The 15,061-nt window shown below is 37.5% G+C and overlaps 1 protein-coding gene across 2 annotated transcripts in view; it reads right to left on the bottom strand.

Annotated features, from left to right (window-relative positions):
- Positions 1–15,061, bottom strand: part of RAD50 (RAD50 double strand break repair protein) — an 87,865-nt gene that overhangs the window by 35,299 nt on the left and 37,505 nt on the right. For both annotated transcript variants that reach the window (XM_015067392.3, XM_027076728.2), the window contains 7 exons: positions 14,277–14,483; positions 13,183–13,365; positions 11,569–11,726; positions 8,318–8,493; positions 7,334–7,571; positions 714–903; positions 187–313 (listed from right to left, as the gene is read on the bottom strand). In XM_015067392.3, coding sequence (XP_014922878.3) covers positions 187–313; positions 714–903; positions 7,334–7,571; positions 8,318–8,493; positions 11,569–11,726; positions 13,183–13,365; positions 14,277–14,483 — 1,279 coding nt within the window. The remainder of the gene's footprint in view (positions 1–186; positions 314–713; positions 904–7,333; positions 7,572–8,317; positions 8,494–11,568; positions 11,727–13,182; positions 13,366–14,276; positions 14,484–15,061) is intronic.

Genomic DNA, 15,061 nt, shown 5'->3' with positions numbered 1-15,061 from the left:
CCTCTGACACTTATCATTCAAAACCTCCCATCATTTAAAATTTGTTGTGCAAAGCAAGGAAACTTCTCTTTTGAGAAAAGAGTGGATATACTGTGGACTGGAAGAACATAACAGATACAAAATTTATGATAAAAAGCATAAGCTGGGATCAAGTCTCTATGCGTACATGAAGACAGACTCTATTACCTGTATCTAACTTGTGTTGTTTTTCTTGTTTCTCCTGGTTTACTTGCTGGACAGTTCTACCCAAGTCTAGTCCTTGCAGCTTAGCTGCTTGCTGTGCAATTTTTCTTTCAACATCTTTAAGTTCCATCTTAAGAATAAAACAGTTATTTCCTTTAACAAACTTGCTACATTATAATTATTCAAAATCTTAAAAAATTGCTATTATTTTAAAATCTAAATCTGCAACTGATTTCAGATATAATTTTAACAAAGTTTAATAGGATGAAATGAATTTTAATAACTTAAATGACAAAAGCAAACTGACTAAAATGAAAATAAACAGGACTACTTCTTAACTCTCATATTTATGAATGAAACATCGAAACCCAGGAATGTAAAGTTTAAGCAGACTATCTGCAGTTCAGGACAGGGAACTCTAAATGCAAACTATACGTGAACATGATGTACTGTTTTTTACCACTCTCACATTTCACATTTAAAACACCAGGAAACAAGTTTTATTCTGCCTTAAACTACAATAAACTTACCTGGAATCTTTCCATAATTGTAACATCTGTCAGGCATACTTTAGCACTTTCTTCTTCAGGCATTATTGTGCCCAAGAGTGTTTCCTGTTCTTCTATGTCATTCTTTAAGCGCTGTATGTCTCTGTTGACATTTTGCAGTTTGTTTCTTAATTCTGGTATTTCCTTCTCCTTCAAATCAATTATGCTTTGCCTTAACAGAGAACACACAATTAAAAATAAGCTATCTAATGTTTTTTTTATCATGAAACGGAAGTCCTAAATTTTTGGCAAGAATATCATAGAAGTGACTGTACCCTTCTCAGGGCATCTCATCAGTGAGGACATGATGTCATTACATCTTATTACTAGAGATGTTAATCTTGTTCACTTAGGTAACATGGTATCAGCCAGATTTATCTGCTATAATGTTACTATTTTTCTCTTTGTAATTAATAACTTATATTAGGAGAAATATGTTGGGACTATGTCATTATCTCATTTCTTCTCAAACTTAAGAAAAGTTTTTTTTTTTAATGCTTGTTTATCTTTGAGAGAGAGATTGTGAGCAGGGAAGGGGCAGAGAGAGAGAGGGGACAGAGGATCCAAAGCAGGCTCTGCACTGACATTAGAGAGCCTGATGCAGGGCTTGCATGAACTCATGAACCATGAGATCATGACCTGAGCCGAAGTTGGATGCTCAACTGACTGAGCCACCCAGGTGCCCCTCAAATTTCTGCCCACTCATTTTAGTATCCGATGGCAGATCTTACTCACAAAAATTACAATATTCCCCCCTACTTCTCCACAGGAGATATATTCCAAGATCCCTAATGGATGCCTCAAACCCACTTATATACAAAATGAACCTTATATATACTGTTTTTTCCTATATAGACAAGTCTATGATAGAGTTTATAAATTAGGCACAGTCAGGGGTGCCTGGGTGGCTCAGTTGGTTAAGTGTCCAACCACCTTAACCTTAGTCAGTTTGGCTCAGGTGATGATCTCGCAGTTTGGGAGTTTGGAGCCCCGTGTCAGGCTCTGTGCTGACAGCTCAGAGCCTGGCGCCTGCTTCAGATTCTGTGTCTCTCTCAAAGATAAATAAACACTGTAAAAAAACCCCTTTTTTTAAAAAATAAATTAGGCACAGAGATTAACACTATTAATAAAACAATTATAACAATACTATAATAAAAGTTATATGAACGTGGTCTCAACATATCTTATTGTACTATACCCTTCCTCCTCTTGTGGTGATGTTAGATGATAAAATGCCTATATGATGAGATGAAGTGAGGAGAATGATGTAGGCCTTGTGACTTCAAGTGAGGCTACTGTTAATATATGTCAGGAGGATCATCTGCTTCTGGACCATAGTTGAGCTCAGGTAACGGAAACAGCAGAGAGTGAAACTGCAGATAAGGGTGACTACTGTATACTGTGCACTTTGCCAAACAGAGATTTTCTATAAATTAACTGACCATACTGATCAAAAGTATCAAGATGGTGAAAAACAAAGAATGAAGAGATGCTGAAGACTGCAGGAGCCTAGGGAGAAATAAAAACAATGCAACATCGGATCCTGGGTTGGATCCTGAAACAGAAAAACAACATTAATGGAAAGTGCTGAAATTCGAATATGGTTTGTAGTTAACAGCATCACACAAATGTTAATTTCTTGGTTTTGATAACTAGTTTATGGTTACATAAATTGTGAACATGAGGAAAAGCTGGGTGAAGGGTAGAGGTGAATTTTCTGTACTATTTTTTGTAATTTTTCTCTAAGTCTACAATTATTTCAAAATAAAACGTTTAAAAAAAAGATGGAAAAAAGGAAGGAGACCACTCAGCCAAATGCCACATGGGATTATGGTACAAAAGCTGTTAGCCAGTTTATCGCACCTACCGTAGCTAATGGACTACCACTCTGGTGGCAGGAAGACTGGCTCCACATCTAACTTTGTTGAACCTCTGAAACAAAATTTGTATTTAACCCTAAAAAAAAAAGCTATCAATTTTATTTCTGAAAAATTCCAAATTCTTAATTAAAAGTTAGTACAATAAATTAAATTGATTTCTAATGGAGTCTTACAGTAAACTAAAGGAAAAACCCAAAACTCAAGAGTTAGCTCTGGCACACTGCTATGAGTTAACAATTTTTAAAAGTCTACACTACGACCAAGAAATGCCAACCTGAACTGATCTGTGGCAACAGAAGACCTATAGTTTGTTATGCCACTGAGATGAAAAAATTTCCTGAGTAATTATGAAGGTATGCAGATTCAGAGTAATTCCATGCTCACATTACTTCCTGAATCTTGTGGTCATAGACCATGAGCTGGTCTTAAAGTATGTTCCTAGTACCTCGACAGTGACATGGCTACGATAGCCCAAAGACAGTCAAGCATTCACTTGACTGGGGACATCTTTGTGGAAAACTACAGGTATCCATTCAATTGTAACCCTATTTTTACATTTTCACATGCACACAAAAAACCTCTAATTGATGTGGTCCAGATTTTGATGCCTTCTTTTCTGATGATTACCTAAGATGCTAAAATAAGTATCATAAGAATAAAGACGTTTCCCAAAAGAATGGGGTATTGAGATTAGGACTGTGTTCTTTTGTGTAAAATTTTCAGAAACTCAGTTCTATTTTTGTGACAGCATTCCTTTTCCAAGGGGCTTTTAAGTAAAAGAAACCAATACAGATATGGTTGGGTGAAAACATCTTTCAAAGCAATGGGGAAAAATAATGAGTTTTTACTGAGCTGTCATAATAAATAAACCTGACTCAGTACTAAGCAAAATGATAAACACGTATATTTTCATCTGAGATTTCATTCACGATGATGGTCTTAATATATTAAGTATTGATGAGTTTTGGCCTTTAAATAAAAATATTTCCCTTGGGGCGCCTGGGTGGCTCAGTTGGTTAAGCATCCAACTTCAGCTCAGGTCATGATCTCATGGTTCGTGAGTTTGAGTCCTGCGTCAGGCTCTCTGCTGACAGCTCAGAGCCTGGAGCCTGCTTTGGAACTGTGTCTCCCTCTCTCTTTCCTAAAAGTAAATAAATATTAACAACAACAACAAAAATTTCCCTCAAAGAGGATAAGCAAAATCTGGTTCCTCATTACCTCTCTGAGCTCATCGTCAACCATTTTCCCTTTGGCCTCAGGGATTTTGGACTGCCTGGACAAATATTGTCCCTTATTACTCTAGCTAGCTCCCTTATTTCTCTCATGTCTACACTCAGTTGTCACCTTCAACAGCAATTCCCCTCTCACCACCACTCAGATCTTCTGTACTTCTTACTCTGCTATATATTTTTCTCCAAGGCACTGATTTACCTCTTAGACTACATATTTATTTTTCTAGCTTCAGGATATCTTACTTTGTGTGTAGTGACCAGAGTGGCATATAGTGGCCACTCCAGATACTAGGGTACTATATGGATTAGTCAGCCACGAGTACTTTGACATTCCTCCTAATGAGAGGTGGAGTCTGTGTCCTCTCATTGAATCTTGGCAGGCTCTGTGACTACTGTTGACCAAATAGTCAACAACACAAGTAACACTGTGCCAGGTTTTGGGCCCAGGCCTTCAGATACTAGCAGTTTCTATTGCCTGTATCTTGTACTACTCGATCTTAGGATCCTTCATTTGGTAATCCAACCACTCTGCTGCCAAAAGCCCAAAACACATGTGTGGGCCATGCGAGGGCATTGTGTTTGACAGCCCCAGCTGAGCTCCCAGCTAATAGTCAGTGTCACTGAAAGTCATCTGAGTGAGCCATCTTGAACACTGAGCCCAGTAGAGACTTGAGATGACTACAGCCAACATCTAACTGCAACTGCATGAAAAACCCTAAGTGAGGAACTACCCACCTAAGCCCAGTCATGCCACAGAAAATCCTAATAAATGGTTGTTGTGAGGCACTAAGTTTTGAGGAGGTTGTCACGGAACAGTAAATAACTGAACAGATACTACAGCTCTCATTCATTCAGCAAATAGTTACTAGTATTACAGCACAGAAGGAATTAAGGAAGTAAAGCAATGAATAAAGTATGTACCCTACACTGAGAAGGGGAGCTCTGATGGCAAGGGTCCTAAAATATAATACAATGTTGATTTCTGCTACTTATATCAATATGACACAGAACTAAGCTCACATTTCCTCTAAATGCACTTTCTACCAACTTGACATTTTATCTTTTACTTAATCTTTTTCCTTTCAAGATACTGCCTTATTCCTTTCCCTCCTTTTCATTCTCAAACTACTGCTTTTGTCTCCTTATCACATTCTCTCTATAGCCTTCAATAATCTAGTTTTCACCCTGAAGACTATATTAGTTATCTATTGTTACATAACAAAACATTCCAAAACTCAGCAGCCCAAAACAACAGCACTTATTTTAAGATCAGAAACAGCCATCCGGGTACTTTCGGCTCAGGATGTCTCACTGAAGTGGTAGTCAAGCTGCTGGCCAGGGCTACAGTCATCTCAAGGCTTGACTGCTGGAGAATCAATTTCCAAATGGTACTCACTCGTGTGGTTGTTTGAAGGCCTCAGGTCCTTGTCAAGTGGGGCCCTCCACAGGGCTGTTCATATGGCAGGTGGCTTCACCCATTTCCAAAAGAAAAGGCGAGCAGGCAGCTAGTAGTGTCTTATATAACTGAATCCTGGAAGGGACACACTACCACTTCTGTATTTTATTGGTTACACAGACATATTTTATTGGTTACACAGACCAATCCTAGAACGTGGGAGAAGACTATACAAGAGCATGAATACCAGCAGGTAGGGATCACTGGGGATCATCTTGGAGGCTGGCTACCACAAAGCCTATCTGCTTAGACTTTTCTGACTTTTTCTCCTGAAATTTCTCTTTGGTTTTCCAGGACAACATACCCTCCTGGCTTTCCTGCTTCAAGAGTAGTTCTCACTCTTTTTTTTTTTTTAAATAATTTTAAGTTTGTTTATTTATTTTGAGAGAGAGAGTGTGCAAGTGGGGAAGAATCAAAGAGAGGGAGAGAGAGAGAATCCCAAGCAGGATCTGCAGCACCAGCACAGAGCCCGATGCAGGGCTTGAACTCACTAACTGTGAGATCATGACCTGAGCTGAAGTTGGATACTTAACCAAGCCATCCAGGTGCCCCACATTTTTTTTTTTTTTTTTAGTATGTATTTATTTATTTTGAAAGAAAGAGAGAAAGCGTGTGAGTTAGTGGGGGAGAGAGGCAGAGAGAAGGAGAGAGAGAGAATCCCAAGCAGGCTCCAGGATGTCAGCACAGATCCTGACACAGGGCTCAATTCCATGAACTGCGAAACCATGACCTGAGCGAAAACTAAGAGTCAGATTCTTAACTGAGTTGTTCTCACTCTTATCCATTCAATATATTAACATGAGATTAATTTCTTAAAACACATTTTTCATAAATCCCTAAAGATGACTCCCTATGACCTATCAGAGGGAGTTGTAACTAGGTCTGAACATAATGTAGCCCTATCTTCCTAACTTTTGGAAATCAACCTCCCCACATGATTCTTCCAACTCTAGATCACCTTTCTATTGCAGCACAGGTCATGCTCCTCTCCCCTTCACACACACTGTCCTCATTTCTCTCTCCACTTTTCTTCTGTTAATAGAGTTGAACCAACTTCCCTATGCTTTATATTCCCCTGCCATCTCATTCTCAAAATCTTATTCTCATTCTATAGTCCACTGGCTTCTCTCTTAACTAATGTATTTGTCTGAACCAATTAAGTACTTTATTAAGCCCTGCTTTCTAAATATTCAATTCTGAGAGCTTGTCTACTTAGAGCATCAGCTCCTTAGAGACTATGTCATATTGGTCTCTGTGACCAGCTGCATGCTCTATATTGTGGGAGACAACAAGATATCATCAAAGACTTTCTGACTTGATCTGATTTATAAAGAGACCATCATTTGAATTTCTTGAATAAGTGAGGGAAAATAAACAATACAAATCACTATGATTCATTCTTTTAGAAAGTGGGAAAGACATAAAAATATAGTTTAAAATTTCTTTTGGGGGAGCTTTCTAAGACTTTGATTCTTTTGCTAGGTTTAGAAAGTACCATACTAGCAAACAATTCAAAATCTGTCAAAATTTCTGTTCCTAAGCCAAGTCTCAGGAATTAAATAAACATACACACAAAACAAAAAAAAGTTAAGATTATATCTACCCTGTGAGTAGTTTAAGAAGTTTGCTCACCTTTAAACAAAATAGTTATTTTATTATCACATAAGTTATTTTACTTATCACATAAATAACATGAAAGGGGACATACTGGCTGAGAATCCTGACTTGAATTTTTACTCATTCAACACATTACTCAACACCTAAAATATGGCCAGGGACTGGATGGGTACCTTTTTTTTTAATGTTTGTTTATTTTTGAGACAGAGAGAGAGAGACAGAGAGAATCCCAAGCAGGCTCTGCACTGCCAACATAGAGCCCGATGCAAGGGTCAAACTCGTGAAATGTGAAATCATGACCTGAGCTGAAATCAACAGTCAAGTGCTTAATTGACTAAGCCAACCAGACACCCCTGGATGAGTAACTTTTACGGTGCTACTGTTACATGTACAGTAATGGTAAACCCATATTCTCACCTCATGGGGACAAGTCCCAGCATTTCATCACGCCGTTTTTCTTTTTTCTTTAGTTCCGATTCTGTTGACTTGAGTTTATCTGGAGCAAGCCGCAGCTTAGACTGTAAATCACTGATGACTTCCTGTAATTCAGCTTCTGTCTGAAAAACCCTCTGACAGACAGGGCAACATGACTGGTTTTCATCCGTTAGCTGAGTAATGAACTGGGAGTAAACTGCCGTGGCTCCAGCCAGCATGGCTATTTTAAGAAAATAAATATTATTACCAGTGAGAGGAATATAAAATATAGTTTTGTCATGATGGTTATAATCCTTTCCCATATGTATATGATTATGCTTCCTTTATAAACACATTATAGAAATAAAAATTCTCTGATATTTACATAATCTTTGAAAGGACACAATACATTCAGATTTGTATTAATTACTTTCTGGTAACACACAAAGACTGTAACAAAATTTTAGAGCATATTATGTGCCAGAAACTGTTCTAAGAGCTTTATACTAATAATCTCATTTACTCTTCCCTCAAACCCTAAATGGTAGGTAATTATGTCCTCAGATGATAAGTCTGAAGTAAAAGAAAGATTTGATAATTTGCCCAAAGTCACACAGCCATCAAGTTGTAGAATCAGGACTAAAGCCATTTGGCTCCAGAACTAAGTTTTTAAATCTCTTATCTTTAACAGTTACCTGTGGGTGAAAATTCAAAAGTGTCAAAGTACTTCCATATTATAAAGAAGGTAACTTAGGGCACCTGGGTGGTTCAATCGGTTGAGTGTCTGACTTCAGCTCGAGTCATGATCTCACGATTCATAAGTTTGAGCTTCGCAACAGGTTCTTTGTGGTCAGTGCAGAGCCTGCTTTGGATCCTCTGTCATTCCCTCTCCCTGTCTCTCCCAAAAATATTTCTTTCTCTCCGAATAATTTTTTTCTCTCAAAAATAAACATACATATAAAAAAGTAAAAAAAGAAGGTAACTTACCTCGTTGTTTTGAGGATTTTTCAATTTCTTCCTTAAGTCTGTCTAAATCACTTTCAAAATCCTGGCTACCACAAACATCAAACAGCTTGTCTTCATAACTGGACAACTGCTCTTCTTTCCTTTTTAGTTCATTATTTAAATGATTTTTATTTTGCTCAGCTGAAGCTAGTTCTTTGCTAAAATAAGAACAAATATAGATTACAATTTTAAAACATGAGAAATCAGTTTGAAAAGTTTGAGTAGGTAGGTAGGACCCTTTCACAATATCACTTCCCTTCTCTCCTATAAGAACTTCTCCTTCATCCCTTCGTTGTTGCTGTCATCTACTTAGGTCTCATCATCCATTCCCTCTCATTCATGGAAGATTTTGCTCACTAGTACAATTTATCTCCATTCCTCTTTTTTTTAATGTTTATTTTTGAGAGAGAAAGAGAGACAGAGTGTGAGCTGGGGAAGGGCAGAGAAATAGGGAGACACAGAATCCAAAGTAGGCTCCAGGCCCCAAGCTGTCAGCACAGAGCCCAACACGGGTTATGAGATCATGACCTAGGCCTAAGTTGGACGCTTAACCAACTGAGCCACCCAGGCACCCTTCCATTCCAACTCTTAAATATCATCCTAGCCAACCTCCATACTGACAAAGATCAGGGTCTTTCACTTTGCAGGTTATGATGCACTAGGCAAGGCATGTAATCAATATAATGCATTACATTCAGCCTATCTTAAAAAATGAAACAGAATAAAATATATTGGAGCAGAATGAGCATAGTTAGGACATGTACTATTTTGAGAAATTTGTTTCAGATGAGTGTGTATGAATGCATGTGTGTTGTATCTTGATACTTCCCATTTTGAGACACAGTAAAAATCTGGGAAAATAAAAGTAACTAATACAGATGATGCTTTGATCATCCTAGTCACTGAGCAATGTCATCAACACCACTATCTTAGCACCAAACACTGTTGGCCACTTCCTTGAAAGTCTATTTTCTCAAGGCATCAAGAACAAGAACCACTCCTGTTTGGCTCTCACCCCAGCTCCCCTAATTCTAGTTTCCTTTACTTGCTCTTCTTCATTGCTTACCAACAGTAAATGCTGCTGTTTCTGAGGCATCAGACCATAACCTTTTCTCTTCTCTTTGCGTAAACCCCTTTAAAGTGATACTGCCTGTACTAATGACTTCAATTATTACTTACAAAGCAATAATTTCCAATCTCTTGAACTTCAAACTCCAGTATCTCCCTAAGAGATATTTCCACAACAAGCACAAATTAAACATGGTCAAAGCCAAATCCACTATCTTCCTCAAAAATCTGTAAGGAATTTTTGACTCTTATCCAACCACCACTCAAAGTGACATTAGAAAAAAGTGATCACTTTTTCTTTATTGTGGTAAAAAACACACATAAAAACTACCATCTTAACCTTTTAAGTGCACAGTACAATGTTAACCATACACACATTATTGTGCAACCTATCTCTAAAACTTTTACATCTTGTAAAACTGAAACTGTGTAACCACTGAACAACAATTCCTCTTTCCCTCTTCCCCCATTTCCTGGCAACACCTTTATACTTTCTGTTTTTAAGAGTTTGACTATTTGGGTAGGTCTTTTAAGTGGAATCATACAGTATTCGTTCTTTTGAAACTAAATTATTTCACTAAACATAATATCCTTCAAGGTTCATCCAAGTTGATGGATGAACTTTTTTTTTTTTAAGTAAGTTTTGCACTCAACATGGGGCTTGAATTCACAACTTAGAGTCACTCGCTTGACCAAATGAGTCAGTCAGGAGCCCAGGATTTCCTTCTTTTTCAAAGCTGAGTTAATATTGTTATACACAAACATATACCGAGTCTTTACCCATTCATCTGGCTACTGAGAATAATTCTATAATAAACATGGATTTGCAAAAATCTCTTCAAGATGTTTTCAGTTCTTTTAAATATATACTCAGAAGTGGAACTGCTAGATCTGGTAATTCTGTTTTGAAGGACACCCATTTTCTATATCACCTGTATCATTTCACATTCTCACTAACAATGAACAAAGGTTCCAATTTCTCAGCATCCTCACCAACACGTGTTATTTTCTGTTTTTTTTTTTTTTTTTTGGTAGTGGCCATCCTAACTGGTATGATGTGATATCTCACTGTGGCCTTGAGCTGCATGTCCCTGATGATTAGTGATACTGAACATTTTCTCATATGCTCACTGGCCATTTGAATATTGCCTCTGGAGAAATGTCTATTCAAGTCCTTTGCCCATTTTTAAAAAAAAAATTTTAAATGCTTATTTGTTTTTTGAGAGAGAGTGAAAATGAGAGCAGGGAGGTGCAGAGAGAGGGAGACATAGAATCTGAAGCAGGCTCCAGCTCTGAGCCGTCAGCATGGAGCTCAATGTGGAGCCTGAACTCATGAACTGCAATATCATCACTTGAGCTGAAGTCGGACACTTAACCAACTAAGCCACCCAGGCGCCCATGCTCATTTTTAAATCCAATTATCTGTTTTTGTGTTGTTGAATTATAGGAGTTCTTTACATATTCTAGATAATAAACCTTTACTAAATATATAGATTGTAAATATTTTCTCCCGTTCGGTCGGTTGACTTTTCCCACTATTGTTTCCTTTGTGGTGTAGAAGTTTTTAACTTTGATGTAGTCCCATTTGTCTACTTAAAAAAAAAAAAAAAAGCACTTTATTTATTGATTTTGATAGAGAGAGAGAAAGGGCGGGCATGAGCTCCGGAGGGGCAGAGAGAATCCCAAGCAGGCTCTGCACTGTTAGCAGGGATCTGATGTGAGGCTCGATCTCATGAATCGGGAGATCAAGACCTGAGCTGAGATCAAGAATAGGACGCTTAACTGACTGAGCCACACAGGCCCCCATTTGTCTATTTTTGGTTTGTTTCCCTGTGCTTCTGGTATCAGGTTCAAGAAAATATTTGTCAATTTCAATATAATGAAGCTTTCCCTCTATATTTTCTTCTAGGGGTTTTATAGTTTCAGGTGTCATTTTTAAAAAGGAGAATTTTAATCATCTCACTAAGTTCTGCAAACTTTCAAGGAACAAAAGGCCCAAATCAATGTCACCATTTTACTTGATTCATAAAATACAGTAGAACCAAAGTCAATTAACACAAGACATACCATTTTATGACAATACATGACAAGACATTAAAACAATGAAAAATAAAAGCATGAAATAAGAGATCTGTATTACATTTCTACAAGTTGCAAATACTTACTTCAATTTGGCAAGTCTGTCCCTGGTCTGATTAATTTCTTTTGACTTACTATGAAGCCAGTCTTCAAGCTGCTTTTTGTTGGGAAAATACCCTAACAATGAAGTTAATTCATCACTGTGTCGAGATTTTATCTTTCTGATTTGTTCATCTTTGTCAGACTATAGAAAAAAAAATTTTTTTTTATGAAATCCAAGATCTCCACATTACATGAAGAACACAAATTTTAACTTAAAACTCCAAGCTCAAGAGTCACATGCTCTACCAACTGAGCCAGCTAGGTGCCCGTAAGAAAACAAATAAATTCTAGACTGATTAAAGTTCTAGGCTTAAAAAATAAAATGCTGGGGCGCCTGGATGGCGCAGTCGGTTAAGCGTCCGACTTCAGCCAGGTCACGATCTCGCGGTCCGGGAGTTCGAGCCCCGCGTCGGGCTCTGGGCTGATGGCTCAGAGCCTGGAGCCTGTTTCCGATTCTGTGTCTCCCTCTCTCTCTGCCCCTCCCCTGTTCATGCTCTGTCTCTCTCTGTCCCAAAAATAAATAAACGTTGAAAAAAAAAATAAAAAAAAAATAAAATAAAATGCTAAAAATGAAAGAATACAAAATTAAAAAAAATTTTTTTTTGTAATGTTTTATTTACTTTTGAGAGAGAGAGAGAGAAAGAGAGAGAGAGAGAGAGAGCGCGCAAGCAGGGTAGGGATAGAGAGAGGGAGACACAGAATCCAAACACAGGCTTCAGGCTCTGAGCTGTCAGCACACACAGCCTGAGGGGGGCTCGAACCCACCAACCGTGAGATCATGACCTGAGCCAAAGTCAGACGCTTAACCGACAGATACCCAGGCGCCCCTAGAATACAAAATTTCTTAAAGTCTTACACTGGGGATTGCTTTCTGTGCATAAGAGAAAAAAGTAACAAGTATGAAAACATGAAAATTAAACTTGTGTATGAGGGGCACCTGGGTGGCTTAGTCGGTTAAGTGTCTGACTTCGGATCAGGTCATGATATTACCGTTCAGAGTTCAAGCCCCATACCAGGCTCTGGGCTGACAGCTCAGAGCCTAGAGGCCTGTTTCGGATTCTGTGTCTCTCCCTCTCTCTGCCCCTCCCCTGGTCATGGTATCTCTCTCTCTCTCTCTCTCAAAAATAAATAAACGTTAAAAAAAAAACTTCTGTATGAGATATGATAAAAATTAATAGCAATGTGCATGTGTATATATTCTTCTATATTAATTTTTATAATTACAAAAAAGTTTTTAAACTCCAAAGTGTATTGTATAGAGAATTTTTTTTTTTTAAATGCTTATTTATTTTTGAGACAATGCAAGAAACAGAGTGCAAGCAGTGGAGGGACAGGAACAGGGAGACACAGAATCTGAAGCGGGCTCCAGGCTCTGAGCTGTCAGCCCAGAGCCCGACACAGGGTTCGAACTCAAGAACCATGAGATCATGACCTGAGCCGAAGTCAGACGCTTAACCGACTTGAGCCACTCAGGCGCCCTGATTTTACAGAGTATTAAACTCACTTAACTCCTAAAATATAATGCCAGTATGAACTAAATATTCCATAGTTATTTCAAATACCAGAAAGTATAATCAGAACAAAAAGCAAGGTCATACTTTGTCTTTGGTCAGCATCTCCATCTGGGTACGTGTTGTCGTATGATGGTTTATCTGTTCCATCTCTTGGTCCAATTTACGCAGGGTCCTGTCTAGGTCTGCTTTCTCACTTTGAAGGCTTATTACTTCTGTTTTTAGAGCTTCTACATTGCTGTTTTTCTCAGCCTTGCTTAGCTCACGTTCCTTATCAAAAATTCAAACACACAAATTTATATATTCATGTTAAAACAATGACAAAATGATTGTTTGCTTTTATCCAACAAGAGAAAAAGCTTAAGAAATAAGATTTTTAAGGAAAATCTTATAAAACTGCCTTACTATAATGGTAGAGAATTAGTAAACGAACCTGGAAGGCCAAAGAGGAAAAAAACTGAGAATTTACTGTAAAACTGAGAAAAATACATCTAAGCACATATAGTTTAGTGATTCTTCTGACGGGTGATTCCCCATCACAAGGCAATACTGTGACAAACTGCTAAATTGACAGAAATGTGTGCAAATAGCAATGTTTACTTAAATTATCAAGACGGAATCTGAGAGGGAGAATTGCCAAACTTTACAATGCCTACTTTGGTGGGAGAGATGTGAAGCAAGGGGACAGATTACAAATGAAGAAGAAAATTTGGAAATTCATAAAAAGGAAGAGATGAGCTAAGAAAATTTTTACAATATAAAAAGTGGTAACATGGCAATAATCATAGAAAATCTACAATGTGTGGAACCTAGAGGGAAAATACTTTTAACTTAGGTAAGTGGTTCTTAACCAAAGTACTCATAAGAATCACCTGGCTTTGAGTGGACCTTCCATTCTCCACCCTAGAGATTTTGATTAGGAATGGTCTAAGCGTAAGTGTTTTTAAAAAGATTCCTAGGTGATTCTAATTTTCAATCCACCCAGTGCCAGAATCAAAGAGTTGGTGTAATTATAATACTCATATTTTTTAAATTTTATATGAGATTCCTCAACAAGGTGGACATTTTTACTGAAATGCCAGTATCTTAGGATTAGCAGTAGATAAAATACTTCAGAATGCAAGATTCTAAATGTCCTACCTACACCTTAAAATTATTGGATTACTCAAATAATGTCTTACAGCTTTTGAGAGCTCCTGGTCCAGTTCAAGAATCCTGTCCGAAGATCCTTCCAACTGCTGTAATTCATACTTCACATTTCTCAGCTCATTCTGCTTCTTACTTAGGATTTCTGATTTTAGCTCAATTATTCTTCCCAGTCCAGTTTTCTTATCCCTTATCTCATCAATCTGTTTTTGTTTCATAGTCTCTTTTTCTGCAAAGTCATTCTAAATACACATGAGGAAAACGAGCATTAATAATTTTTTCACTGAACTTATTAATAAGTTTCTTGAACGCAAAATTAATAGATGCACACTAAAGAAAATTTAAAAAGTACAAAAAATGTAATAACCATCATCTTGAGATAATCATTATTAGTTATGAGCAAACTTTTTTTATGATTACCTTTAAAAAGAACTTTTGGAAGATAAATACTGTATGACCTCACTTATGTTTTTGTCTAAAAACAAACTCAAGAAACAAAAACCAAACTCAGAAAAAGAGATCAGATTTGGGGCCACCAGAGGTAGACGGTGGGAAGAGGGAGAATTAGAGCAAGGTGGTCAAAAGGTACAGATTTCCAGTTATATGTAAATACTAGGGATGTAAGGTACACCATGATGACCACAGCTAACACTGCCATATGGTATAAAGGAAAGTTGTTAAGGGAGGAGATCCTAGCAGTTCTCATCACAAAGAAAATTTTTTTCCCTTTCTTTTCTTTTAGCTATATAATAAAATGGTTATTAGCTGAGCCTACTGTGGTAACCATTTCACAACATATGTAAATCAGGCCATATGCCTT

Source organism: Acinonyx jubatus, chromosome A1 (genome assembly GCF_027475565.1).
Source record: "Acinonyx jubatus isolate Ajub_Pintada_27869175 chromosome A1, VMU_Ajub_asm_v1.0, whole genome shotgun sequence".
In the NCBI taxonomy this organism is placed as follows: Eukaryota; Metazoa; Chordata; class Mammalia; order Carnivora; family Felidae; genus Acinonyx; species Acinonyx jubatus.
This window is presented reverse-complemented; position numbering and strand designations above follow the sequence as displayed.